Here is a 26,295-nt window from a genome sequence, read left to right as displayed (position 1 = left end):
AAAAAAATTCTGTTAATGATAAAAAGTAAAAAAAAAAAAAAAACAACTTGATGCTTTTACTTTTAGTGGTCTGGGACTCCTCTTAGGGCAGCTTGAGCCACTCTTATCCATGTCCCTGCCAATCATAACTAAATTCAGGTCCAGTTCTGGATAAAAGTACGTAATGCAATTCAAGACTATTCACACCTACACAGTTCAATGCCGAGGTCACCATCTGTGTCTACATTCGTAATAAACATTGTGTGGCAACGTCTACAGCTTTCAAGTCTTCAGCCCACACAAAAACAAACTTTTATTTTGGGCTGAAAGAATGCTCATCTTTCATGACGCCACAGAAATTTCCAGAAAACAGACACTGCGAATTCCGCTTACAGTAAACATGCATTCTCCAGCGAAGAATTTTAAACAGTTGAAAGAAACAGTTGACAGTGACTCAAAAAGACCCCATGGGGCCTTTGTGTAACATGCCTCCCATGTGTCCCATCAGGCCCAAAGCATGGCCATACACATTAAAGACAAAACAGATGGGGAGCAGACCCAGACATACAGAGCGTAGGCAGAAGTAGAGGATATCAGGACACTGGTCTCCGACAAAGGCCTTAGCTTTGGGTCAGCAGCCATCTGAGATTGACTTTCAGTAAGAAGCTGGTAGAAAGGAAGAGCAAAAAAAAAATAAAGTCCAATTCAAAAGCAACACTCATCTAGCTCTTCTGAAAAGTATTGAAAAGGAACTTGTGGCGCTACTCTCGTTGTAAACGTGACATGACAACACGTTCTGGAAAACGTGGTCCTGACTCTTTGACTCTGCCGTGAACTAACAACTCAACTCCACTCTTGAGTGTTCACCACCTTGCTTTAGTGTTCCAGGGAACGATGACTGCAGCAGATCACAGAGCATGATTAGGACTTCCGAACCACATTCCATGTAAATTTATGGGCCACATGTGAGCTTTTGAATTATGAATGATAATTGACTTTCCTCATTTCCTGTAGGGTCCCACCACCAGCAGCAGCAGCAACAGTGACTCAGTGAAACCACCAGGCTTGACAAGAACCATCTGCTCTTTCAAACACATTGTTTGATTCTCTTTCTAAATAAGGCAACACAGCAAATGAGAATGAGGTGCCATTTACTGTAAAGAAGGTCATACCACCAGCACATCCAGCGGTGCGGCACCTGGTTTAAAGGGTTTAGAGCCATGATGAACTGATGATTATCTACAGTGGGCTCGAGTAGGACTTGTAACCTTTGACCGCTTTTGAGAGAGGCAAGGACGTGGGGCATGTGGTGTTGCCTGTGGAGAAACTGCATTGTTGTTCCAGCAGCTGCAACACATAGCAGGGTTCAAATTTAGTCCAGGAATGGCTCCAGAAGTAGATAGCTTTCCATGCAAGAAAGTTGTTTCTCCCAGTTGTTTGGGTCTGGCTAGGGCATTCCAATTGTTCTCATGCGCCAAGAGTTGGATTATGCCATTTCCTCATATGCCAAGAGTTAAATTTCTTTGTACAACAAATTACAGTCTTCCTTTCTTCACAGCCAGCCAGGAGCCACAAACCACATATCCAGTCTGACTTGAACATGCACAGAAGTACACCGAAGCTGTCTTTCATTGCCTTTCGTTCTCGTCATCGACAACTTTTCCCTTCTGCCATGCAAAGATCAGACACTTTTTCGACTTTTAACCGGAAAACACCCCAAGAGTGAGATGCACGACTCTCTTTTGGTCAGGAGATCCAAGGGGGGGCCAAACAAAGACAGTAGCAAATTGCAAGGATGTGAATGAAGAGGGCATGATCATGGGTCTGTCCTGTCCTCTGACTGATCACAGCGTCTCAGAGCCCCTCAGCACCTGCCAATTAGGGGCCTGGGTTAATGACAGGTTAGCTCTACCCCAGTGGGAGGCTGGAAAGGGGGGGTGGTGGTTGTTGAAAATGAGAGGGCACCTCTGGAAGAAGGGAGAGTTTTGTTGTTTGTTCCTACACAGTTGTCCACCCCCATTCCCAATGCTCCGATCCAGGTGTACTCTTCAACTCTTCGAAGAGGGGGGAGGGAGGGTGAGGACGGAGGGGAAAGTTTTCTCCCAACACCTCGTATAACTTAACAGGCCATGGCTGGGTTATGGGCTTCAAGACGTCTTCGTTTAACTTTTACACCCCCAAGACATCCAGGTTCGAAAGACCCAGACATGCGAAGGTGACAAGGCAAAAGTTCTCAATCAAGGCAAGGGGTCTCCAACAGGGAAAGCGGCCTAAGCCCCTGTCTGCTTAATCATTATACCAACCAGCTTCAAAGCAGCCTTCCTGGGATTGAAAAAAAAAAAAAAAAAGTCATAAGTCTTCCCAAACCATTTCCCACTCACGTATAGGAAAAGACACAAGTCTAGGAAGACTAGGAAGGCGCTAGCGACCATGCGCCAACGGACGCAACACGGACCGGCAGGAGGAAGGAGAGGAAAAGGAGGAGGAGGAGGAGACAGGAGCCTGTGATCTTTTTAGTGACGGCTTTACAGGAATGAGAGAGCAGGGCCAGGACAGCTTTACTTAATGAACTCATGAAGAGTGGCTCGGCCTGCTTTGATGTCCACTCCAGCGCAAAGAAGAGCAACCCACCAGCCTCCCCCAACACACACATACACAAACTCATACGCTTGTCTTTCCCCTCCAGTGACTGGGAAAGCAAACTGCGCTCACATTTGCCCATGAAAGCTAAAAACGATGCTAAAAATTATTATATTAATGTTAGAAATAAGATTTTTTGTTTGTTTTTTTCCCTCAGCAACAACATTGTTTTCATTTTGTTCACACCCCTTCCACTGGGAATGAGGCCACCTGAATTAAAGGGAGTTAACATTTTCTGGCTTTTTTTCAGCACACTTCAAAAATCAAACTTCTATTAATTTTGGTTTCATTGTTTATATTTTAGAGATTTTTTTTGTCTGTGAAAACCATGCAATACAATAATTTTTCATCTTTTAAACAAGCTAATTTGGAAAAAATTTTGCCAACAAAGACCAAGACAAACTTTGCAGTCATGCAACACTTATTTCTTGTTAAAAACTATTTTTTTTTTCAAAATATCATGATGAATGGAGCAACAGAAATGCTTTAGTTTACAATGAATTTCATGTAATGTGACGTTTAATGTAGGTTAGTAAACTATTTTAATAGGCCACTTTTTAAATAATTAATTCACTTATTTTATCCCACACCATTCACTCCAGTAGTTAGCCTGGCTATAGTAAATACGATTGTTTAGTGCCTTCTAATCAATTATATGATCATTTTATCAAAACTTTCTACTCTAGCAGTTTAGTTCAGTTTTAAAATGTGTTCATAGTACATCATTACTCAATATTAAAAGGTAGCTAAAGACTTTTTTTTATTATTATTTATTTAAATACATAATCTCTCTTTTGTATTGATTTGTTTTAATTATCACTGGTATTTTATGCTACTTTTATTTTAAAACATGTTTTTTTACAGTGTTTATTTTCTTTCATTTCTTTTTCACTTATAAATTAGTTTTTTGTTTTTATTGCAATTTTTTATTTTAACAGTTTATATATTTTTGTATTGTTTTTATACTGCCTGTTTTTGAAATGGATATTTGAAATAAAAATTAATTTTAGAAATTGAAGCACTTTAAGATATATATTTATGTTACAAATAAAAGCTCAGTGCCATTGAAACCAGATAATCAATGTTGCTGTCTTCATACTTGCTTTAAGTGGTTTTATTTTTTTAATGGCTGAGCAGTAGAACAGGTATAACAGCCTTACAGGTCTATGGAACCACAGGTTATATGAAAATATTTCAGAGATCACATCAATTAATCAAAAATTGCATCCAAAGAATCAGACAACATTGCATAGTTACAAAATATCATTTTAATCATATGGTGAGCGTTTTTACATTTTAAATTTTAAATTAACAGTAGCAAAAGACAGAAAAGCAAAAGTCACTGCATGAAAAAAGTGTCCAGAAGAGAGGAAAGTGAGTAAAAGTGACTTGACTGAAACTGCTTGGAAAGTGTTAAAGAGTGCAGGGACACATTTAAGCGTTGGTATTTCCGTAGATTAATTCAAATCACAGAGGGAATCTGGAGCCCACATTCGAGAAAAAAAAAAGATCAGACTCCGTAAACAATCCCACGATGCGCCTCCTAAACGAATAGCGAGGTCATCCTGTCCGAGCAGTTCTGCTTACTTGTATCCTGGTGCAGTCTGTCTGTGTCTGCGTCTGAGCGAGTACACTCACTTATTCCTATAAGCGAATAATCACTCTCAGCTGTTAATCGTCTGAAACCACCACCACCACCCCACCTAACATCCACCACCCCCCTTCCCTCCCCATCCTCCTCCATCCCTTCCAAACTAACTAAACACAAACAAATGTTGCTGAGCCGAAATACTTACAAGCACAGTTAGAATGCCGGAGGCTTCAAATCCAGAACAGGAGAGATTTCGTCTGCTATCACCTTCAATCTTCAATCAGTACGACTGACTTCCCCCAGCAAGCTGACCTCTGACTCACCCAGCTTCCACTCTGAAGACTACACTGCACTCCTCAACCTCCTCATATGATGGACAGATGCGCTGAACCTGAGCTAACCACAGCAAATTCAGCCGAGATTAAGGACGCCCAACAGCCAAAGGTGTTCCTCGTCAACTTCAAATGTCCTTAAAGCTTTTTTTTGAATGAATAAAATGAATAAAACACAAACAACAAAAAAAGACAACCGTTGTTAGGATGTTAGAATGTTAGGATGCACACATTGTGATTTTTACCAATGTTAAATGTTACTTAAAGCAACAGTCTGTACGTTTTAGAGGAAACGGAGGTTTAGAGACCTCTCTGGTGAGAATGTGTAATTGCACAAAGCATTCAAAAGAAAATGCATGATATTCTTGAGTATCATTTGTTCATTTTGTGTGTTAATTTATAAAAAAAAATGGTCAACATTACATAAAAAAACTACCAGACCAAACTCTGTTTTCAGAATGATAAATTAGACATAGTAGGGATGATCACGCAGGACACTGATTAACCATTAATTATACTACAGTTCTATGAGTGCTGTTATCAGCCGGTAATGCACTGTAACTGAAGCGCTCCACGTATTACTCTGCCACATACCGGTAACCTAGCAATGATACAGCGCTTACAAGCCAAACAGCACAGATACAAACAGAGCAGCAATGGAACTATTTTAACTCGCAGTGTTTATAACCTAACAGATCATATTTTCGCATCGTCTTTAACTCTTAATCTTTCAGTAAACATCGATAATGGAAATGTGGAATGATCACAATAATACACTCGAGGTTCTTGCTATAACGTGCAATATTGCCACTGCACGGCACGTTATAGCACTCCCTCTTAAGTATCACTGTTTAATTATAACATTTCCCCCTCGCAACAAATATTACTGCTATTAATAAAAAGAAAGGTATAAACATACAGACTGCTGCTTTAATGTAAGAACAGATAAGCTTGGAGTTAATCTCTTGTTTTCATTTTACAAAACTCTCAGGAGCTGTGTAACCCATGGTGTAGTTGTGTAGTTCATCAGCAAAGACCAGTGTATGTGTGTTGTATAAACTGTGCTTATTTCGTACTGGTTTGTACAGGAGTTACAAATCTAACATAGCCAAATGCACTGCTAAACTGCAAAGTATTTTTTCTTTACTGGACGCGCTTAAAAGTACTAACATTGTATGAAACTGTTGCTTCTAAAAGTGAAACCATGAACTTGGCTGATCAACCACATTATGGTTAAAAAGGTAAAACCTTGACAATTGTTTTTTTATTTTTATCTATAGAGCCAATGAAAGGGCAATTCCACCATAAATAATGATAATAAAGGTGAGAGTAGGCATGGGCAGTAGGCATAACATAAATCTGGAGAGATAAATCTAAAGGAGAAGTATGGTTTTAGCTTTGCTTGTCTAGCTTTAGCTCTCCAGGTTTAGATTTAACTCTCCAGGTTGCTCAGACTAGAAGAGAGGCTGGACTCATTGTGCAACATTTTGACTGGCCAGGGGTGTGCTGACATAAACCTGACTTTTAGGATCTTTTAGGATCTCCCATTCTATAGTGAGGAGCATAGCCTATGAACATTAAACTGCAAAAATCCAACAAAAAAAATCATTATTACTATATAACTGGGTTATAATATTGGTCATCACTACCAATGCGTGTGTGTGTTGGAGGTTGAGTAGCTACTCCCATCGAGATTTTTTACCCTGTGTGTATCTGCCATAAATTTTACTGAAGTCCTACAGTAGGAATAACACATAAGCCCACCACTCAAGGTAGAATAAAGAAAATAAATACAGATTTAGGTTCCCGGGGGGCCTAATCTGTCCAAGTGTCGAGACACCTGCATTTTTCTTCTAAAATTAAGGGTATTAATATATAAACTTGCTCTCCTCAACTCTTTTGGAAACCCACTCTGACTGTTAACATCTTACATCACCTCTGAAATATTTAGAAAATTGAAAAAACAGTGGAAAAATTAAATAAATAAAAAACAAAATCAATCTCAAGTCATGAAGAGTGGTGAACCGAAAGAGTGGAATGGTAAAACTCCAGTTCGACTTTTCTTGTGACCAGACAGAATCCTCCAAAAGACGCCCCAAGAGGCTTCTTTCCTGCTGAATCTTCCCATATTCCCATAATCTTCCCAGCCTGCAGTCACATAGTCTGACACATGGATCTGGGGATCTGCTGAGCGTGTGATGTCATCATGGCGCCTAGAGTCCAAGAGTCCAAAAGCTTGTTCTCCTCGTTTTCCTGGCATAAACGGTATGACAGTTCCTGCCACAGACAAGACATAATTCCATTCGTACTTTTCACGCCTCCACCTACCCCCCCGTGCGTGCCTGTAAACCGTGTCTGTAATTACCCCCCTCAGAGGAGGCTTGGCAGAGTACAGCAGTTTAGTGGTCTCATTTAACGACAAACAGGATCGGAACTGATAATTAACAGCGCGCCGAGAGAAGATCTAAGAGCATCGGCAGCACGTTAGTCATGATGAGAGAGACGGAAGGAGAGAGAGGTTGAAGAATATATGAGGCTCTGTAACACTGCGACGGCGGCAGCGGCGGTACTGTCGCGTATGAGCTGGTGTGAAGGTGGTGAGACACAGCAGTTATAGTATGAAATCTAAGGCATCATGTAGAGAGCAAGTCAGACTGCTGAATGATCGTAGAAGGGAAAGTCAGAAATTCCAGGAATGCATACCAGGGATGTAAACGTCTTAAAGGAATAGTTTGGTGAAAAATCAGTACAATCAACATACATGATTCATTGCTGATCCTAGATGCAGTTATAATCAGAGATCAAAGACATGTTTTATATCTGATGTGTGCTTTTTCTTTACATTTACAATAGGAGATGCTAGGCTAACACTGCTAAAAAAAACGTATTTCTATTAATAATACTAATTTTCTTTGTACGTTTGTACATACATTTCGGACATGGCAAAAATCAGCAAACATATTGGAAACACCCACACCTGTGTAAGCTGTGAGGAGCTATCTTGTGAGTCAAAGATTAAACACTGACTGACTGGCCAAAACGGGAATTAGCTTGATGCCAGAGCTATTTCAAGGACCGATAGCTGGCGTTTGATGGATTATACATTTAACATTCCTTAATTTACAGTTTCGCCTGTGTATTGGGAACAGATTGGGTGGCATTACCACTCACAGTAGACAGCACAGTGGGTAGTAATGATTGTAACTGATAGCATCTAGACAGAAATACCTATGCAGCAAGTGATAAGCAAATCACAGGCTATCCCACATGTCAATGTAGTGTTGTTTGTTTAGCTTCTATAAGACATGTCAAAAGTCATGGGAGGCTATTCTAATTGCATCGTAATTACCTTACAATAACAATCCCAAGTGAACAAGACTTCTCTCTCTCTTAAATTGTGTTAAGAGAAAACATGGTATGAATTACTTACTACATCCATAAAAACCATTAAACAATAAACTTCTTAACTGAGTTTAAAGGAGAACTCTGTTGTGAAATTGTCTCTCGATGTAGTAAAACATCTTCAAGAGTTCTTACCTTTGTTGAATAGCCCACCTCCACTTTCCCACAGCTTCCTGAGGTCCAGCATTTTCTTTTAGCAGTTTGTCCAAACAGGCTAAAATGAGTTTTAACAGGGCATATTTTGCCCCTGCAGATAAATCACTTTTTACACCGTTAATCAGGATCAAAGTAGCTCCACACCTCATTGGTAGAACTCTGACAACCCTGACATTAAAAATGAGGCATTCAGAACTTTAAAAATTGCACAAGAAGTTAATTAAAAATCACTGTTTACAACCCAAAGCGTAACCTACATCTCCAGGCACCACCATCTTAAAGTGAAGTCGTGATCAGTACAGTGACATACCCATTCTAGCCTGTTTTGACAAACTGCACAAAGTTACCAGATCTCGTAAAACTGCGGGAGAGCAGAGGTAGGCTATTCAACAAATGTGAGTACTCTTTATTATGCATCACTGCACCCAAAATCTATTTCTCCTAATGGTGAAGGTTATTTAAGATACATGGAACCACTTTAATCTTAAATATAGCACAATGTTTGGTATAATTCTGTTTTCTTAGGAAGAATTTCAAAGCAAAACAATACTATATAGCTGTGGTTATAAGGTAAATAAGGTGTGCTCAAGCTGTTTAACCAAATCATTATTTAACCTGTTAAATTAAGATAAGCGACCATCTAAACCTTTAAAATTAAGAAGCCAACATCAGATATGAAAATGTCTTGGTGAATCTAAATCAATTAATCATGTTAACTTGCTTTTTCTCCACGCTATTCCTTTGACAGCTGGTGTAACATTTTCAAGTTCTTTAAACTCCAGTAGCAACAAGTAACATAACTCAATAATATTTATATTGTTTAGTAATGTAAATTTTTAAAAAGTCCTGATTACCTGTTCCCATCAAACGATTAGATTAATATGGTTGTTGATGGTTGGTGTGGCGCAGTGGATAACACATACATCACCACACCAACCTGCTTGTGAGCTACCACATCATGTAGGAGACAGGGGTTCAATTCCCTGTCTGGGTGACTATGCTGTGATATACCCATAAGAGTCCTTGGGCAAGACTCCCAACACTACATTGGCCCAATTCTGTCACTCAAGTCACTTTGGATAAGAGCGTCAGTCAAATGCCATAAAATATAAAATGTATATCTCAAATACAGGACATAGTGATGACACGTTTTCCAAGCAGTTAAGTGCACATTACTGTTACTACTAGGCTAACTTGTTACATGACGGATACGATACGCAGATACCATTTGGATACTGACGGTGATGACCAGATAGCAAACAGATAGTTTGTTCTTTACATCCCGATGGCATGCATAATAAAATCGGTTGCTTTCCAAGTGGTCTTCCGCTTTCATTTCAGATGATTCGGAAAAACAAAGTTCCTGTTTTTGTCCAAGAGTTCCGCCACTTTGAGACGAATGAAGGTGAACGCAGAAATTGTTTTAAAAAAAAAGAAAAAAGAAAAAAAAAAAAAAGCACAGAAAGAAAAGTGAAGTGAAAAGTTCATCCGGAAAAAATAAATTCCCTCAGGGACAAGGCGGAGAGAGGCAAAACCGCGTTCATCTGTTGTTCGAGCCGTCTGTTGATTGTCCAGATCCTGACGCGACAACATTGAAAATCTCACGGCTCAGTCACTCGGTGACGGGATGATGCAGATGTGGAGGAAGTTGTCTGGATGGCTCAAGTGTTCGCTCAGCCACTGGATCGGCGTCTCAAACAGTGGCTCGATCCCGTGAATCACCACTTGGTACTTCTTTGGCTCATCTGATCGGAAAGGAAAGAAAAATAGAAGAAAAAACATCCATTAAGGGTACTGTCACACCTGAAAGTGTTATGTGTTTTGTTGCATTGCATATATGTGTTTGGGTCATTTCTGTTTTTAAATAAGTGTTAATCTACAGTTGCAGTAGACACAGGAGTCACAAGCCGTACGTGACCGTACTGCTGTGTGATGTGCATGTACATAAAGGGCAGTCAAATTTCAACACAACAGAGGTGTCTTTTTCTTCTTCTATTGTTTAATGTTTGGGTGATGATAGCCTGCCTCAACTTCATGTAATTGGTCCGTGAAGTTCGAACTATCTAGGAAAAAGTGCTTTCACAATACAAACAAACAAACTGGATTATGATCTATTTTACTCCATTTGCTTTTGACCACACTTTGGACTGGACCATGATTTATGGCACCTGCAATTGTAGTTTGGTATAAACAAGGTAGAAGGCAAAATGATATGAGCAAAATTGACTAATTTAAGTCCAAACTATATAACACTGATATTGAAATAACCAGTATAAAAGCCACCATGGTAGTGCACATAATTGCACACTGATAGGGCTGAGTGATATGGTAAAAATATAGAATTTCATGATATTAAAAGACAATTTATTGACAAGCAGACAAAATGCATTGGCAGTGGCAGCATCCTACACCTTATTTATTAAGTCTTTTTTGTTAGACATGGAGTCCTGCTGGGTCTGTGGACCCATTGCATTTGGGGCTTCTAATTCAAAATAATATATATTTTTTATGTTTTAGTTCATCCCAATTGCATGCAATATAAACAACACGTGTTAAATATTACCTTTACCCATGTTAAATCACATGTATGAATGTAAAATTAGCAAAAACGAGTGCCATTTCTAAACAAATTAAAAAAAACAAAATGTACAAATAAAGCAAGTGTTTCCAAAACCATATTGATATTGGTTTGAAATTGTTATTGAAATTTAACGTAACATCTGCCTCACCATCACATTAGACCACTATACCACACATAAGGGGCAGAGTGTGTACTGCATATGTTTTCTACTCTTCAAACTCATTCTGAATGTTCAGAAATGTGGTCCTCATTGAAAATATTTATGTTCTTTATGTTCTGTAATTTATGTTCCTCACAGAACGTGAGCCATGGTAATTGTATAATTTTTATTAAATTAAAAACTGAAAACAGGTCCCACAGACCCAAAGACCATACGAGGGTTAAAAACTGTTTTTCAAATATTTCCATGCATAGTACACTGATTTTTATTAAATTTTTGCTGCACATCATTCAATCTAATTAAACAGAAATGTCATCGATATGCTTATTTGAGTATATTGTCGATAAAATAGGAAGATTTATCACAATACAATAAAATATCTATGCAAGGTAGGTGTGAAGGCATCCTAAAGTTCACTGGAAGAACACTGGAGGAATGATGGGTCACTTTTATTGACCTGTCACTCAGAGAGGTGTCCATTTCCCTCTTTTTTTCCTAACTATCTCTGCAAGACCTCTATCCATCATCTTGTCCGAGAGACACGAGGGGCAGGCAAAAGTTCAAATGGTCAGAGACAGAGACTAATGAGGCTCCTTCGGCCTCAAGCGTCGACTAAAGCGTGTCCTGTGTGTGTATGTCATGTAATTAAATAAGATGTGCAACACTTTTTTTCTGAAGAAATCATCTAATAGCTGCTGAGAACTTCCTTCTTTCTTCACTTTCACAACTTTCACACACTCCAGGAGTCCACGTTTCTCAGCTAAGGTGGAATCTCAGCATGCCGAGCTCAGCAAGCTGGCAGGCTGGATGTGGTATGAGGTCATGAATGGCTCCACTGTTTATTGCTGGCAGGAGCAGAGCGACCACATCGCGTCGTCCAGCCTCTCTCCATCATCTTTTAGTCACTGCTACCCATGCTGACCTCATGGTGTTCTGCCCAGGACTCTGAGGAAAAAGTGCAGGGAGCCGCTGGCAGCAGTAACATTAGCCTCCTGACCTATGAAGAGGAGGTGAGGTTAAACAGCCAAGTGAGGGGAGGTGGGTGGTGGGCTTCAGGCCAAGAGACTGAAATGCTGGCTCAGCCGCCAGCGCACACACTGCTTCACTTTCAGATTATACCAAGAAAAAATAAGGGATAGCCAAAATCTCAAAATTTTGGCAAAATCTGACCAAAATGAAACAATGAATACCAACGTTTTTGTTTTAAAATTTTCTATCATGTAGGCACTTTGTACACAATTACATTAATTAGCTATTGTGTTTGTTTTTCCTAGTTTTAATATTAGGTTATAATACAAGTTATATTAATAATTTAAGCTGCCATTTTTTTGTGCATCTACTACTTATACTGATTTTGTCAAATCAAGCAGTATGAATCATTTGGCCAAAGGCTAAATACCCAACACAGGTTTTTGAGGTTTTCATTATTTCAGCACTTTGTTCACCAATTAAAAAAATATATATAAATACACTAATAATACAAATTAAATAGCCACATTTAAAAAAAAAAAAAGCTTTTATAAAAGTAACATTTTAAAATATTGCACTGAACATTTTCAGCATCCCAGAAGACAAACCAACACAGCACAATATAACATAAAATAAAGTCATTATTTGCTGTAAGTTTTTTTTTTTTTACTTGTTTTAGCTAAATAACTTTGGTTGCCAAATATTCAGTGCATCTCAACTTTTTAATTATACTGAAAAAAGCAGTGATGTACCGAAATCTAGTTTTAATATGCGCCCGAAAACAACAAAATTAAATGTTTGACAGAAAGCCCAAATACCAAACACAGTTTTTTGAGACTTATCATCATTGTCACTTTTTCCAAAAAAATTAAATGACTTAAATGTAACTTATTTTACTTTTCAATGAAGACACGCCAACGAATCAAAAATGCTTTGCCATTATAGGCTGAATAATTTAGATTTCCAGATATATTTAGTGAAACTCAATTCAATAGAATCAGTACTACAGTAGAACAGAAAGTAGAGATTCACCAACATGAAAAGCAAAAAAAATGAAACTGAAGGCAGATTGACAAATACTAAAAACACAGTTTTTCACAAGTTCTCGATTATGTTTTGGCATTAATAGCCTAAACATATTTTATTTTGCCTTGCACTGAAAAAAAAAAAACATTATAAAAAATACCATTTAAACATTTAACATGTTTAAGCTGTAGTTTTAAATTGTAATATTGTAATAAAAGTAAAAATAAAATATATAAATATATAATCAGAAAATTATTCCAGGCTGGTTGCAAAACAGACAATGTTTTTTATAAATTGTTTGCATTAATAATTTTATTATAAGCTGAATTATTTGATAGACTTATTCTAGCTACAACTGATATACTGTGTGTTTAGATATACCAGTTCAGTCCCAGTGGGGTGTTTTCACACTTTCAGGTGGTCTTAGGCAATAGAGTCATGGTTTTTCTGAGTGTATATGAACAAAGCCCCTCTAAACTGACCCAAAAATGAACCACAAATGAACTCAGAGATTGCTCAGCTTTGTACTTTGTGTTTAAAGCTCAAGGATTACTGTACTCATACAGCCACAATCTTCCACCAGTTAGTGACAAACAAACAAAAAAGCCTGACTCACTCAGGAAAGCAGCTGCATGGGGTTGAGAGATCTCACAAAGAAACTGTTGGCATATTAAAAAAAAACTAGGATACAAATTACTTAAGGTAAAATTAGCTTTGTTTTATAGCTTCAAATGATCTTTACTGAAAACGTGCAATTTGTTAGCAAGTTTATATGGTTTGGTAGTGGGTATGATACACATTCTACATTCCACTTCCAAAATTGTGTGGAAATATGACATTTCTTGATCCACAGTGTTTTATGTGTACCTTGAATACATCATAGGCAAAGAAAGGTATTACCACCCACAGTGAACAGTGCAGTAGGTGGTACAGATTCTGACTGGCAGAATCTGGCTAGAACTGTCAGTTCGAACAGCACATGGTCTGTTCTTAAGCTTATGTATGCTGCACTTTGGGTCACCACTAAAGAACATGCTTTTCACAAGCATTTTTGGACAAGCTGAGAGATACAGAACAGTCACTGAAAGTGAATGAAGCATTTAGAATCATACAGCTCTGGAAAAAATTAAGATACCACTTTAGTTTCTGAATCAGTTTGTCTGATTTGGCTAGTTATATGTATAAGCAATGTTTGAGTGAAATGAACATTGTTGTTTAATTCTAGAAACTACAGACAATATTTCTTCCAAATTCCAAATAAAAATATTTTCATTTAGAGCATTTATTTGAGGAAAATGTGAAATGTCTGAAATAACAAAACAGATGCAGAGCTTTCAGATAATGCAAAGAAAACAAGTTCATATTTATAAAGTTTTAAGAGTTCAGAAATCATAACCCTGGTTTTTAATCACAGTTTTCATGCATCTTGGCGGGTTATCCTCCACCAGTCTTACACACTGCTTTTGGATAACTTTATGCCACTCCTGGTGCAAAAATTTAAGCAGTTCAGCTTGGTTTGATGGCTTGTGGTCATCCACATTCCTCTTGATTATATTCCAGAGGTAAAATCAAATGAGAAATAACAGTGGCAGAGACAAAACTCTACTTAAAAAGAGTTGCTGGAGCATCAGCATGATTTTAAAGCAGTTTGTATATGTAAACTGTATATGCAAAATTATGTATAATGTTGCTTTAAAACTTCTTTATATCAATAATGTGCAGGAAATACAGTTTTTTTTATTATATTGTTTCAGCAGCTTTGTAAGTCATCAGCAGCTTTCTGATGTTTTTGTATCCAGTGATACAAAAATAGAAGAGAAATTTATGAATTCATTTAACAGTTCACTGCAATAAGTGCCGCCACTGTTACCGTATGAACATGTTGGCAAACCTTTGGCTGACATCCCATTAATTACAATTATACAATTCCCATAAACTGCCACAGTGAGTAATCATTACCGACACACACACACACACACACACACACACTTGCCATGCAGGCCCTATTGATCAGACAGTGACAAGTCTTAGCTGAAGGCGGTACACAGGGTCAGGGGTTAACACTAGGCCACAGATAGTTTGAGGACGGACACACACACACACACACACACACCTGACAAAAGCATCACCACCTCACACAAGCCACACCCCTTTCATTCACTCATATCAAACCTCGGTTTGGCAGAGCGGGCGGAGAAAGATGCACAGCTGGGCGGAGCTCGATGCATGCGGCTCATTATGACTAATTGCCTTGACCGTTTAAATCCACAAACGCAAGCCGTACACGTAATAACAGGATAACCGTTACAAGGGCGGTTTCAAACATTTAAACAGCAGAAAGGTTACGCATAGAGAAAACAACTGACAAAACCGAGCTGCAGAAAAATACAAGAAAGCCTAAGATAATCTTAAGAGATGTCCTTTTCTAAGAAAAGCTAAGCTAGTTTCAACTGATTCTCCAGCAGATGAGGCCTAGAACTGACAGTGGCCCTCACCACGTTCTGCACAGCCTGCAGGGACCAAAACAAGACGCACAGATACTTCTGAAACACACACCTGGTTGTGATGAGAGTAAAAGTTAAGGGCCAGTGGTGAGGGTTGAGTGTCTCCCTGGAAGAAGCCAGGGTTCATTCTTTCTCTCTCTCTCTCTCGTTCTCTTTTGGAGGGTGGGTGCACCCCCTCGATTTCTCTCGTTATGACACAAGGGGGAATTCACTAAGAAAAGAAATAACAAGGCCGTGTACAGTGTTCAGAATCTTCAGAAGTTCAGAATCTCAGACGCCCACGTGTGTCTCCTCACACACACACAGATTACGGGGTGAGCTCAGGAGGAAGCCCTTGTAGCTTCCTCTGCTTCTTCATTACATTACATTTGGCAGACGCTTTTGTCCAAAGCAACTTACAATATTGAAGTGCAAATAATAGTATTTTTTTTCTTTACTTAGTTGAGTAGTTCTTGCCATAATATGGATTACATTACATTACATTACATTACATTTGGCAGACGCTTTTGTCCAAAGCGACTTACAATAACAACAATTCTTCAGTATTGTATTTGAGCTATGAAGCAGATGTAGCTGCTGATAGACACCTGGGCAGAAAAGAAATTAAGAGACGGCTTTACCTGGGGAGGAGCAGTGAAAGTTAAGGGCCTTGCTTAAGAAGGGCCTAACAGTGGCAGTAGGCCAAGCCCAGGTATCAGACCCACAACTGTGTTGACAGTGTTTAGGCACACACATACACACTGTTTAGACAGCTTTATCTTGGCAGAAAACACATAAAAGCTTATATTTGGCTTTATGGACCCTTGTCCACATGTAAAAAGCGGATTTTGTCTGCTTTTGGCATCTTATCTATACAAGACTGGCATTGTTGTTTCTGGAAAACTGGAGTTTTTTTTTTAAATATACAGTGCAAGGTGGAAATTTCTTATATACATCATAATGCATGCATGTTTCAGGCTGAATCTAAAATACCTCCTGACTTCCCTTATAATGAACTCACAAAACTACTACATTTTCCATACATTGATACTACTAGATTTCAAATTTCCATACATTAATAAATGTAAATACTGTTCTATTACAAATACACTATGGCATCTGCAAGGCAGACGGTACATTTTACTTCATTTCAGTTCTGTGGAAATTTGACATTTCTCGATTCACTAGAATAGTCACTTTTGGCGTGTGCCAAGTCCTGATGGAAAATGAAATCCGCATCTCCATAGAAGTTGTCAGCAGAGGGAAGATATAAGACAGTGGACCAACATAAGCAGATGACATGGCTCTACAATTCAAATTTGTTGACATATACCTGTATATAAGTCAGAGACAAAATTCTCCTTTATAAAAAAAAAAAAAAAAAAAAAAAAAAAAAAATGTGGCGTATCAGTATGATTTTACAAACGATATTTTTGAAACTTCAGTTTTATGCAATTTGAGGAAAAAAATAAGTCTTTTAACTACACTACACAAGAGACTGTGACATTATATAATAAAAATCTAAGATTATTATATGTACAAAAAGTAATCTAAACATTTTCTTTCTAAGCATATTACACTTCTGAAAACGTATTTGAAAAATGTTAAGCATCTTAAGGAAATTAATTATTATATCATTTATCACTTTATAAATAATTGTCGCACCACATGACATGACAAAGGCCACAGCTACTAGCCTGAACGAGCAGGTCAGTTTCCGCTGCTGAGAAGCATTGGGCACCTCCAGGTAGCTGCACTCCTAAAATAGCAATGCACCAAATCAGAGCTCACCTGACTCTTAAAGGGAATGTCAAGTGACACACTGAACAGTTTATAACACTTTAGGCCTAAAACACACCTATTAACAATTAAGAGAATTAGTACATGCCTTTTGCAAGTTTCGAGCTGCACTAGGACAAGGCGTACTTTTCTCGCCATTACAATAGCAAAGACACACTGACTTGCCCTAAATGTTGTTGATGGCTCACGTAAACATTGCTAAAATAGGGCCCTAAATGTCACTGAACATAATACAAAAATATTGCCTCAGTCCTATATTATGAAATGAAATATTTAAATTAGTCTTTAATTAAGTATTAGCTCTGTGTTTCTGTAATTCGGCACAGTTTAGAAAATAAACTAGGTCAGAACTAATAGAGTCATCAAAAGTTCTCTTTAAAGCTTTGGGTCTGACCAAACAACCTGAAACCTGTAACATCCAACTGCTAAGAAATGAAACTGCTAAGAAATGAAACTGATAAACATTCATCTTGGTGGGGACCAGCTTTCTGCCTACTCTAAAGCCCACACACTTACCTCACGCTGGTGGGTTGGGGTGAAGCTTGCCTTCTGGGTGCACCAGACACACACCATTGATGGCACTCTCACATCAGACATTGGTGAGATTGACGGTATTCTAAACCAAAACAGGAAAGCTTCAGGCCTTAACAGGAAGCCCTAAAAACCAGCCCTGAACGAAGGGGATGTTGTGGCATTGATGCTCTATTTACAGCACCCATACAAGAAGCATGCTCAGGTAGCTTCACACAGCAGATGTGAACCATCTGGACTCGGGTTTCCATGATGCATTTTCTACACAACACAATCAAACGCTTTCAAGGATGACACAACAATTATCTTCCGCAAGGTCGCCTAGCACAGGCATAACTGAACTGAAAATTAGAAGATAAGCCGATAGCTACAGTGTGATAACCTGGAAATTAATAGGTCATCTTTGAGTCTGAAATCACTGTGGGTCTTTCTAAGAAATGCGAACAGGCAAAAATAAATAAATAAATAAATAAATAAAATGAAGAAGAATACAACAGACAAAACTGCTGAGGTGAACAGCTCAGTGTCCAGACCTCAGCATCACTGAATATGTTTGGGATGACGTAAAAATTGAGATGCACCAAGTATCTGGCCACCATAAATATTTATGAAAAATGGCATTCAGCATTCGGCCAAAGTAGGGAAAAGTCAGTACTTCAGTATTTACTGTAATAGAATGTAAAGTATAGAAGATTTTGAATAAAAGCGGCAACAGGCTCCTTATTACTAAAATAGCACTGCTGAAGTAAATCCATGATTAAATTAGCACTGCTGAGGTAAATGTTTCGTGCTTTGCTGGTTTGTCTGCTGGGATATTTAGAAGAGTTTCAATAAATAATTTAAAAACAATGTTTTGTAATTGATTTTTCTTTAAAAAAGGAAAACAAAAGAAACAAAATGCATTAAATACCTCTACTGTCCAGGGAAGTATTTTGACTTCAATTTTGGAGCATTGCTCTAAAGATTTGATTGTACAGGGCAATAAAAATAAATTATTAAAAATCCCAAAACCATTAGATGGAGCACCATCATTCCAGATGTTTATCTGCTGCAGAGAGTACTATTCTTTGGTGATACTTCTCTACAGGGACTAGACAAGCTGCGTGTGTCAATTTGCACATCTGTATTAGTTACAATGGGTGCAACTTAAAAGTAGCTGAATGCATTCATTTTAGGAGGGTGTGAACAAATATTTGGACATACCTACCAAGAATCAGTCATAACATACCTACGCCAATCAGTCATAACATTAAAACCACCTCCCTTAATATTGTGCAGGTCCACCTTGTGCCAAAAGAAACAGGTCGGTTTACAGGACGGTTCACTGGCTGTCCTTCCTTGGAACACTAGTTGGTAGGTCTCTTAGCGTATGGAGTGTATACTAGTTGGTAGGTCCCTTAGACGCTGGTGTAAAAGACTACAGCAGAGGTAAAACTGTATTGTGGAAAATTAGAATACATTTTTGATAGTTAATTTTGATAGTTAATTTTGATAATCCGCCTCAAAAACTGTCATTATGAGCTCGAGCCTGATTTAAACCAGACATTTTTTTAGTAAGTAGAGCATTAAAACTGAGCATTTTAAAAACATTTTCAGGCTGTTTGAATAAGCAAAATCTGTTCAGAACACTGAAGAAGCATAGACCTATTATTTAAGAAAAATATTTTTTAAAAACAGCTACACACAGCACTGCAAGTTAAATGGACAAGCTCATGTGTGCGCCCCAGAGCTGCGTGATTATAACATTCAAACTTGTGCATCTAAAAACAGTTTGGAACAAAAACAGTTTGATATTTTATATAAAACTATGGCGTGATAATCACAATATAGCTAAGTAACAATACTTAGCTATATTGTGATTATCACGCCATAGTTTTATATAAAATATATATAGCATTAAAAAACAGACGCCTACATCACAGACCATTCTCATGAGCCAGACCCGTGAAAAGTGGTGAAAATATCAGCCTGACCCAGCCCGAATTTGGGTAGGGCCCCGGGTTGGGTCAAGTTCGGGCAGCTAATCTAAGCTCTAGTTTCCGCTGCTGCGAAATTCGCGCCAAATTCTGGCAGAAGCTCTAGTCTACCTACAAACTTTTCCTGACCTCAAACAGAGAGCAGACAACAGGACTGCCAGAAATCAACAGCTCTGATAAAGGGCAATATTGATGTTGGTAAAATAAATCCATATATTGTTTGATAACTCAATATCATAATTATCTTGACAGGCACAAAAAATGCAAAAAAGGCAACCAGAAAACAAAAAAACAAAAAACTGTAAATCAACTGAATGTGAAAGTTATTACAATGTAAGTCAAAGCTAGAATGACCTGGAACTATGCCACCTTTTTTACCCTTTTTATACCACAGACACTGCGACTGATTCAGAGTCTCTATTTAACTAAATCTTTCAGTGACGCCTACATAGCACAACACCTCAACTTACGGGGGAATGGGGAAAAGAGACCCCCCCCTTTGAAGTGCTGTGCATTTACTGTAAGGCTACCCTGTATGTACCCTGTAAAATGACGCAAAGACCAACATAGAAGGGGGAAAAACATAGATTGGAACAGCCTTGAAAATGGAAGGTTGAGTGTTCTAATACACAGTTAACAAGGTGTTAGTTATTTAAGGACTCAAACACATTTGAATGCACACATTTTACTGCCTTGTTAAGTTTTTATACTTTTAGATAGGGTTTAAACTATTAAAGCAATTGAATCAAAACCACTGTACCTAACTTGCAACTAAATGTAAATATTTATCTTATATCACTAACAGAACAGATGAACATGACATGTAGTTCTACTAAACTAAATATTGCTATATTTTACATGAGACAAAATATATCTAGCCAGTAAAACCCAAGTAAATGTTTGTTTTTGTTCAGCATCTTTGAGGTTTTCTGATGAAAACTGTAGTAAATAATAATAATTCAAGGCAATGTTGCTGTCATTGGGGTCTCTTATATGGGGATTTCCTACGTTGAAGATCTAATCTTACATTTTTACTTCAGAAGAAAATTAAAAATATACTTGTTTCCGCTCTCTCAAAAATGACTGTTTTTCCCTGTAATCAACACCCCAAAAAAATGCAACTGACCCCAAAATGCTGGGATAATGTTGGATAATGAGTCTTTCAGAAAGCCACATCCAGAGTCCTTATAGGCAAGCCTGTACACTCATTTTAAAAACGCTACTGGACAGTTATTTCCAGTCACACAACACCAGGCTTACCTCTATAAATGGAGAAAGACAAACATACTCACAATTCAAAGTCAAATTCTGGTCAAATTATTATTATATATATATATATAAAAAAAAAAAAAAAAAACTAAACCCGCATTTGACTACAAAAAAGAGGTTATCGCCAGATTTTGTGTGCCCCAACTTAAGGACGAATTACAGTTCTGCATTGAGACAACACATTGTAGCCTATGCTGTTATGAGTGTTTCTACTTGTGCATTTGAGTGTCTGCAGCGCTAAAAATTTTAACCACAAAGGTGGAAATCTGTATGTGAGAATAGACCAAAGGCTAAGTGACCAGCGGTGTCTGGCTAGAGTTGTCCATGCAAACAGATACGCTTCTTCTCTAATAGAAATCACATCCACTTTCAACGCAGGAGATCTCAAACGCAAATCCCACAGGACAGTTCAGCATTCTTTAGCTTATATGGGACATGAAAATTCATGGGACAGGATTCTAGTTCCCATCTAGTTCCCAAATCACTGTGTGATTTAGAAATATAACAGTACATACATATATAACTTCCAAAATGCCAACATAACAGGACAGAAACTTGAGGCTCCGAGTGGTTCAGCGGGCTAAGCGCTGCCACTAAAACCAGAAGATCACTGGTTCGAATCCTGTTCATGTAGCTTGCCATCAGCTACCAGAGAGAGCACAATTGGCCTTGCTCTCTCGGGTGGGTAGATGGCGCTCTTTCCCCATATCACTCCAAAGAGTGATGTCCGCAGCGCAAGGCGTCTGTGAGCTGATGTATCAGAACAGAGTCGCTGCGCTTTCCTACGAGTGCCCTGTGATGCTACTAGGCAATGCCGCATCAGCAGCATTTGGAAAAGAGGCGGTGGCTGACTTTACATGTAATGGAGGAGGCATGTGCTAGTTTTCACCCTCCTGGTGTTTGGCCATCACTGATGAGTGGGTTGGGTAATAGGCCGCGTAAATTAGGGATAAAATGGAAAAAAAAAATTAATACAATATAACAGGACAGAGCCTTCTGAACTTTAAATTAATTTTGGAACCTTTCCCTTGATCCATTTATCGGGAAATCTGAACACAACTACTATAGAACAACTACAATATTCTTACTTAAACTTAAAAATGTCAAGATTTTAAGCAAGGATTTACAGGTTACATTAACTAACAATAAAAAAGAGAAGCGTTGTACTCAGAGAGATTTCCAAGTATAATCCAAGCACAATTTTAAGTACCACCAACAAGTATAAAACAGTGGTAAACACCAGAATATGACTTCCCAGTCTCTAGTGACAGTAGCATAGAGCCCTGGCACAAGACTGACTTGAACTACTGCCAGGGTCCTGGCCACATTTCCAGTGGAACGAACTGAGCAAGTGGGCACTGGGGAGAATTCAACATTTCTTAGAAGACTGTAGGGCAGGCCTCTTCATTCTACAGAATTGCTAATCGAAAAAATCCAGAGGAAAAATATAGCTCTGAGTGGAGGAGAACTTGTAGGCTGGCGTGTCGTGCTTTGAGGTTTCTGACGACACACAAAACAGCTTGCAGCGCGGTCGAGCTCGGTGGCAGCGGCGAGATGCCGAACATTAAGTGTTCTTGCTCAAGCATGGCCAACACTTTATTTATTCAAACCGCAACTGCTCACTTCTGCCCAATTACACAGGCGGAGAGGCCAAGAGTTGGGTCATACGAGAAGAACGGAGGCGTAGCTCTGGATGCGGAACCATGAGGTTCTGAATAAATCTGACTTGATTGTTCCAGTGACTGTTGGAAGCAGTCGGGCCGTGATTCTTCTCTGAAAGTGACCCCTTTCCACTGCTATGGTCTGAGGTGATGGCTGAAACACTCAGAGAAGTGAAATGGAATGCCCCGAATTTGCCACACACACATCCACTCACACACTCTCAGTCAGTCAGTCAGTCAGTCACTCACTCACTCACTGAGACACAAACGCAGCCTCATCTGAGAAAACGCACTCTCAGAGTGAGCGCTGCGATGAGCTAGCGGCTCAGTAGTGATACTGCGTTTGTGGATAGGTGGGTGGGCCAGCTGTAGGTTTCCCCACTACGAGCGTGGGCTGATGTGAAGGTTTGATGGGCGGGGGCTTTTTTTGAGCAATTCATTTATTTGAAATAATACCACCGCAAAACCTCTTAGAAGATGTTTAAAAAAAAACAGAATTAAAAAGAAAAAATAGATTTTTTTTCGCCCCTTCTGACTGACTTCTAAAGCTGAGCGTGGGGGTTTCTCAAAAAGATGGGCTCTCTACCGTTTCGAAATCGAACTCTGGAAGAAGCGTAGGGGATCTGGTACACATACACACACACACACGACTACATGTCTCTGCTTATCCACTATAACTGCTTACAGCCAAAAAACAGAGTGTTCTTTTGTGTCTGAGGCCAGATGCTAATTAACAGGAGATGTTGATGTTAGTACTGGTGGGCAAAGAGCATTCTTGGCCCCGGCTGGCGTTTTTCATGGGAATCCCCCGGTTAAATAAACCCAGTGTGCTGTAGTAAGTCTCTTTTGCGGTAGACTTTTGTCTACATAAAAGCTTTTCTGTTAAATCTATAGTAAAATAAAGGACTGTCACAATAATCATCGTTAAATTATCGACTTAACGTGAAATATATGGTAGTGACCTTAATAATGTGTGCTGACCTCAATATTGCCCATTGTATCTGTTACTTTTTTTTTTTGCCAGGAAAGCCCTTTAACATGAGAAAAAAATGAGGCAGTATGCAACAGATGTTAAGTTTAAAGACAGTGGTTAATATTAATTATGTTGTATTTATTTAAGATAAAAAAAAATCCATATTGTGATATTATCCTGTCTTGAAAGTCTTATATTTACTGAGAAGCTTTGGGGTATAACGTTGTTATAAAGATAAAGTTGTGTCTTACTTGTGCAATAAAGCTTTTAGGAAATATCTTTTTCGAATACGAAAACATATAGTATTTAAGGTCTATTTATCGTGTTTATTAAACTTATTTAGAAAATATTTAGTTTTGTAAAAGAAGCCGTGTTAAAGTTGTTTTTAAGGTCTGTTGTTTAAATTCTTCAGCTGTTTTTTCTGTTAATGAAGTCTGATTTCTTCATTTATTGTGTAATTTTGTGGGACAAAGTAAACCCAATAGTAATCAAAGCTTTAATTTAAAGCCTTAGTGTTTTATATTATATGAACTCCTAACAGTAGAGTAAGTCACAAACCTATATAAAGCCTCATCCAAAAAAAATAAATAAAATAAAATAAAAATACAAATAAAAATAAAAATAATAAACATACAGTGATGCACTATCAGAATCTTGAAAGAATACTATAAAATACATTTCTGGTAATACTACTCAGCATTACTTTTCTTATTGTTTATGGTTGTAGTTTATATACATGCTCTACATATTCTGCACTTTAGTATTGTGGTAGACTTTTGGTACATTACATTGTTTTTATGTTACATTATTGTAATATTAAACTAAATCAGAGCCTTGGTAAATTATTTGAATTAATTTTGTTTAAGTTTGTTTATATTAAAATGTTTAAAACTGTTATACTTGGATGAAATATAATGTTAATTTTATTTATTGTTGCAGTAGTACAATTTCTTAAATAAAACATTACCAAGTGTTTGTATATATTGCCAAAAATATCATTGCTATATTAGGACCATAAACGGCCACCCAGATTCAATTTGGGTGAAATGTATAGGTATAGGTATGTATAGGTATGTAAGGTATACTTTTTACTCATAATGTGTTAGAAGTTACACTGTGCAAATCCGAAGTCCAATTTTCTCAAGATATTACAGAGGAGATCAGATCCAGGAGGAGGCGGAGGTTTTTGAAGCGGTGAGCATAATAAATCAGTCAATGAGATTAACATTAATGAACCTTAATAACAAAAACAGTGCTGTGGAGCGCTGATTATTATTATTAATACTGTCTAATGTGGGTGGTTAATTTATTACAACTAGACTTAATACAGACTTTATGTAATCAGTAAACTCAGCGCTGTGGAGTTTATAAATAAATACATGTTAAAATTAGCTGGCCATGAACTTACTGTATTGTCATTTAGCTAAGATGCACAACATAAAGCCAATGTGTATGCCTTTATTTTTTATTAATGCCCTATAATTAATACTTGCAAGAAATCCTAAGTTGAAATAACTTAACTTAATTTATCAAATTATTAATTAAAATTATTACTTGTGGTATTTATTTCTATTTTGTGTTTTATTCATTTCTATTTGTGCTTGCAATGTGGAAATGTATGTTGTGAATTTAAAAATGAAACCATTATTATTCATTATTAAGTAAAATTTCTCATTTTATGAAATCTCTTATTTTATGTTTTATCCGATTACTCGACTAATCGAATAGATTTTTCAGTAGAATACTCGATTACTAAAATAATCGATAGCTGCATCCCTAATAAAGTGTGTTTTTTAGTTTTAAAACAAGAAGAACTTCTTATTACTTATTTTTGGTCATTCTGAGTGGAAATTAAATAAATGAAGGACACTGGATAATATATTATACTGAGCTAAGGTTCCACCTCACAGAGCCAAAGACACTTAAAGCAGATTATCATCAGAGCACAACTCAAACCTGGAAGTGAGGGAAGCCAAACAAACGCAGGGGGCACTTTCACCTGAACACCAACACCAAGCCCCTCAGCTGGAGAGATGAAAAAAGAGAGAGAGAGAGTGTGTGTGTGTGTGTGTGTGTGTGTGTGTGTACCTCATACCACTCTCATGTGCCATGCGACGATGAGCTCCACCATGCAGGCTGTTCCACCTGCGGGTTCTATGTTTCTCTCTGTGCTCTGCCCATTGTCTGCTTATCAGACTTCCTCTGAGGAGAAATCCAGACAGCTCCTGTTTTGGCTGTGAATTTAACTCTGCCTTTGCTCCCCCGTCCGCCTCTCACCCGGTTCATCCTCTTAGTCACGCATATCTCTAATCTCTAGATGGAATCAGGGTGGTCTATTTGTGCGGCATAAAAAAACAAGATCATATTCCTTCAAACTTCCTGCAAAACAAAACTCCCTGAGCAAAATAAGCTTCACCTACCATCAAACGTTTGTGTGTGTGTGTGTGTGTGTTTCATTGATATAACCTACCATCCTGGCAAATGGCAGCAGGGAACATCTCCTTCAACAGGTCTCCCAGGGTGAGAACGTGGCCCTCAGGAGAGACAGGCCGGAACAGCTTCTGGATGAACGGTCTGTCACTCATCGTCTACAGTAGAGAGACAGGAAGAAGACTTTAAATACAATGTTTTTCACACTATAAGGTGCACCATCAACGAACGTCTATTTTTTGGTCTATTTTCAAACACAAGGCGCACCGGATTATAAGGCGCATTTTAGGAGACAATATAAGAAACTTCTAATTCAGCAGGTCTTGTCGCTAGGTG

General features: G+C 38.1%; 1 protein-coding gene across 3 annotated transcripts in view; it reads right to left on the bottom strand.

Annotated features, from left to right (window-relative positions):
* Nucleotides 1-5,798: 5,798 nt before the first annotated feature.
* atg5 (ATG5 autophagy related 5 homolog (S. cerevisiae)) overlaps nt 5,799-26,295 on the bottom strand; it is a 41,904-nt gene continuing 21,407 nt past the window's right edge. For 2 of the 3 annotated variants that reach the window (XM_022679088.2, XM_022679089.2), the window contains exons 7-8: nt 26,000-26,117; nt 5,799-9,845 (exon numbers count right to left, since the gene is read on the bottom strand). In XM_022679088.2, coding sequence (XP_022534809.1) covers nt 9,709-9,845; nt 26,000-26,117 — 255 coding nt within the window. In that variant the 3' untranslated portion in view covers nt 5,799-9,708. Of the gene's footprint in view, nt 9,846-25,559; nt 25,863-25,999; nt 26,118-26,295 lie in introns of those variants that run through there. The other variant, XM_022679090.2, reaches the window with a different exon arrangement.

The sequence above is a fragment of the Astyanax mexicanus genome, chromosome 4 (assembly GCF_023375975.1).
Source record: "Astyanax mexicanus isolate ESR-SI-001 chromosome 4, AstMex3_surface, whole genome shotgun sequence".
Lineage (NCBI taxonomy): Eukaryota > Metazoa > Chordata > Actinopteri > Characiformes > Acestrorhamphidae > Astyanax > Astyanax mexicanus.
Note: the sequence above shows the minus strand (reverse complement) of the source record. Positions and strands in the feature narration are given on the sequence as shown.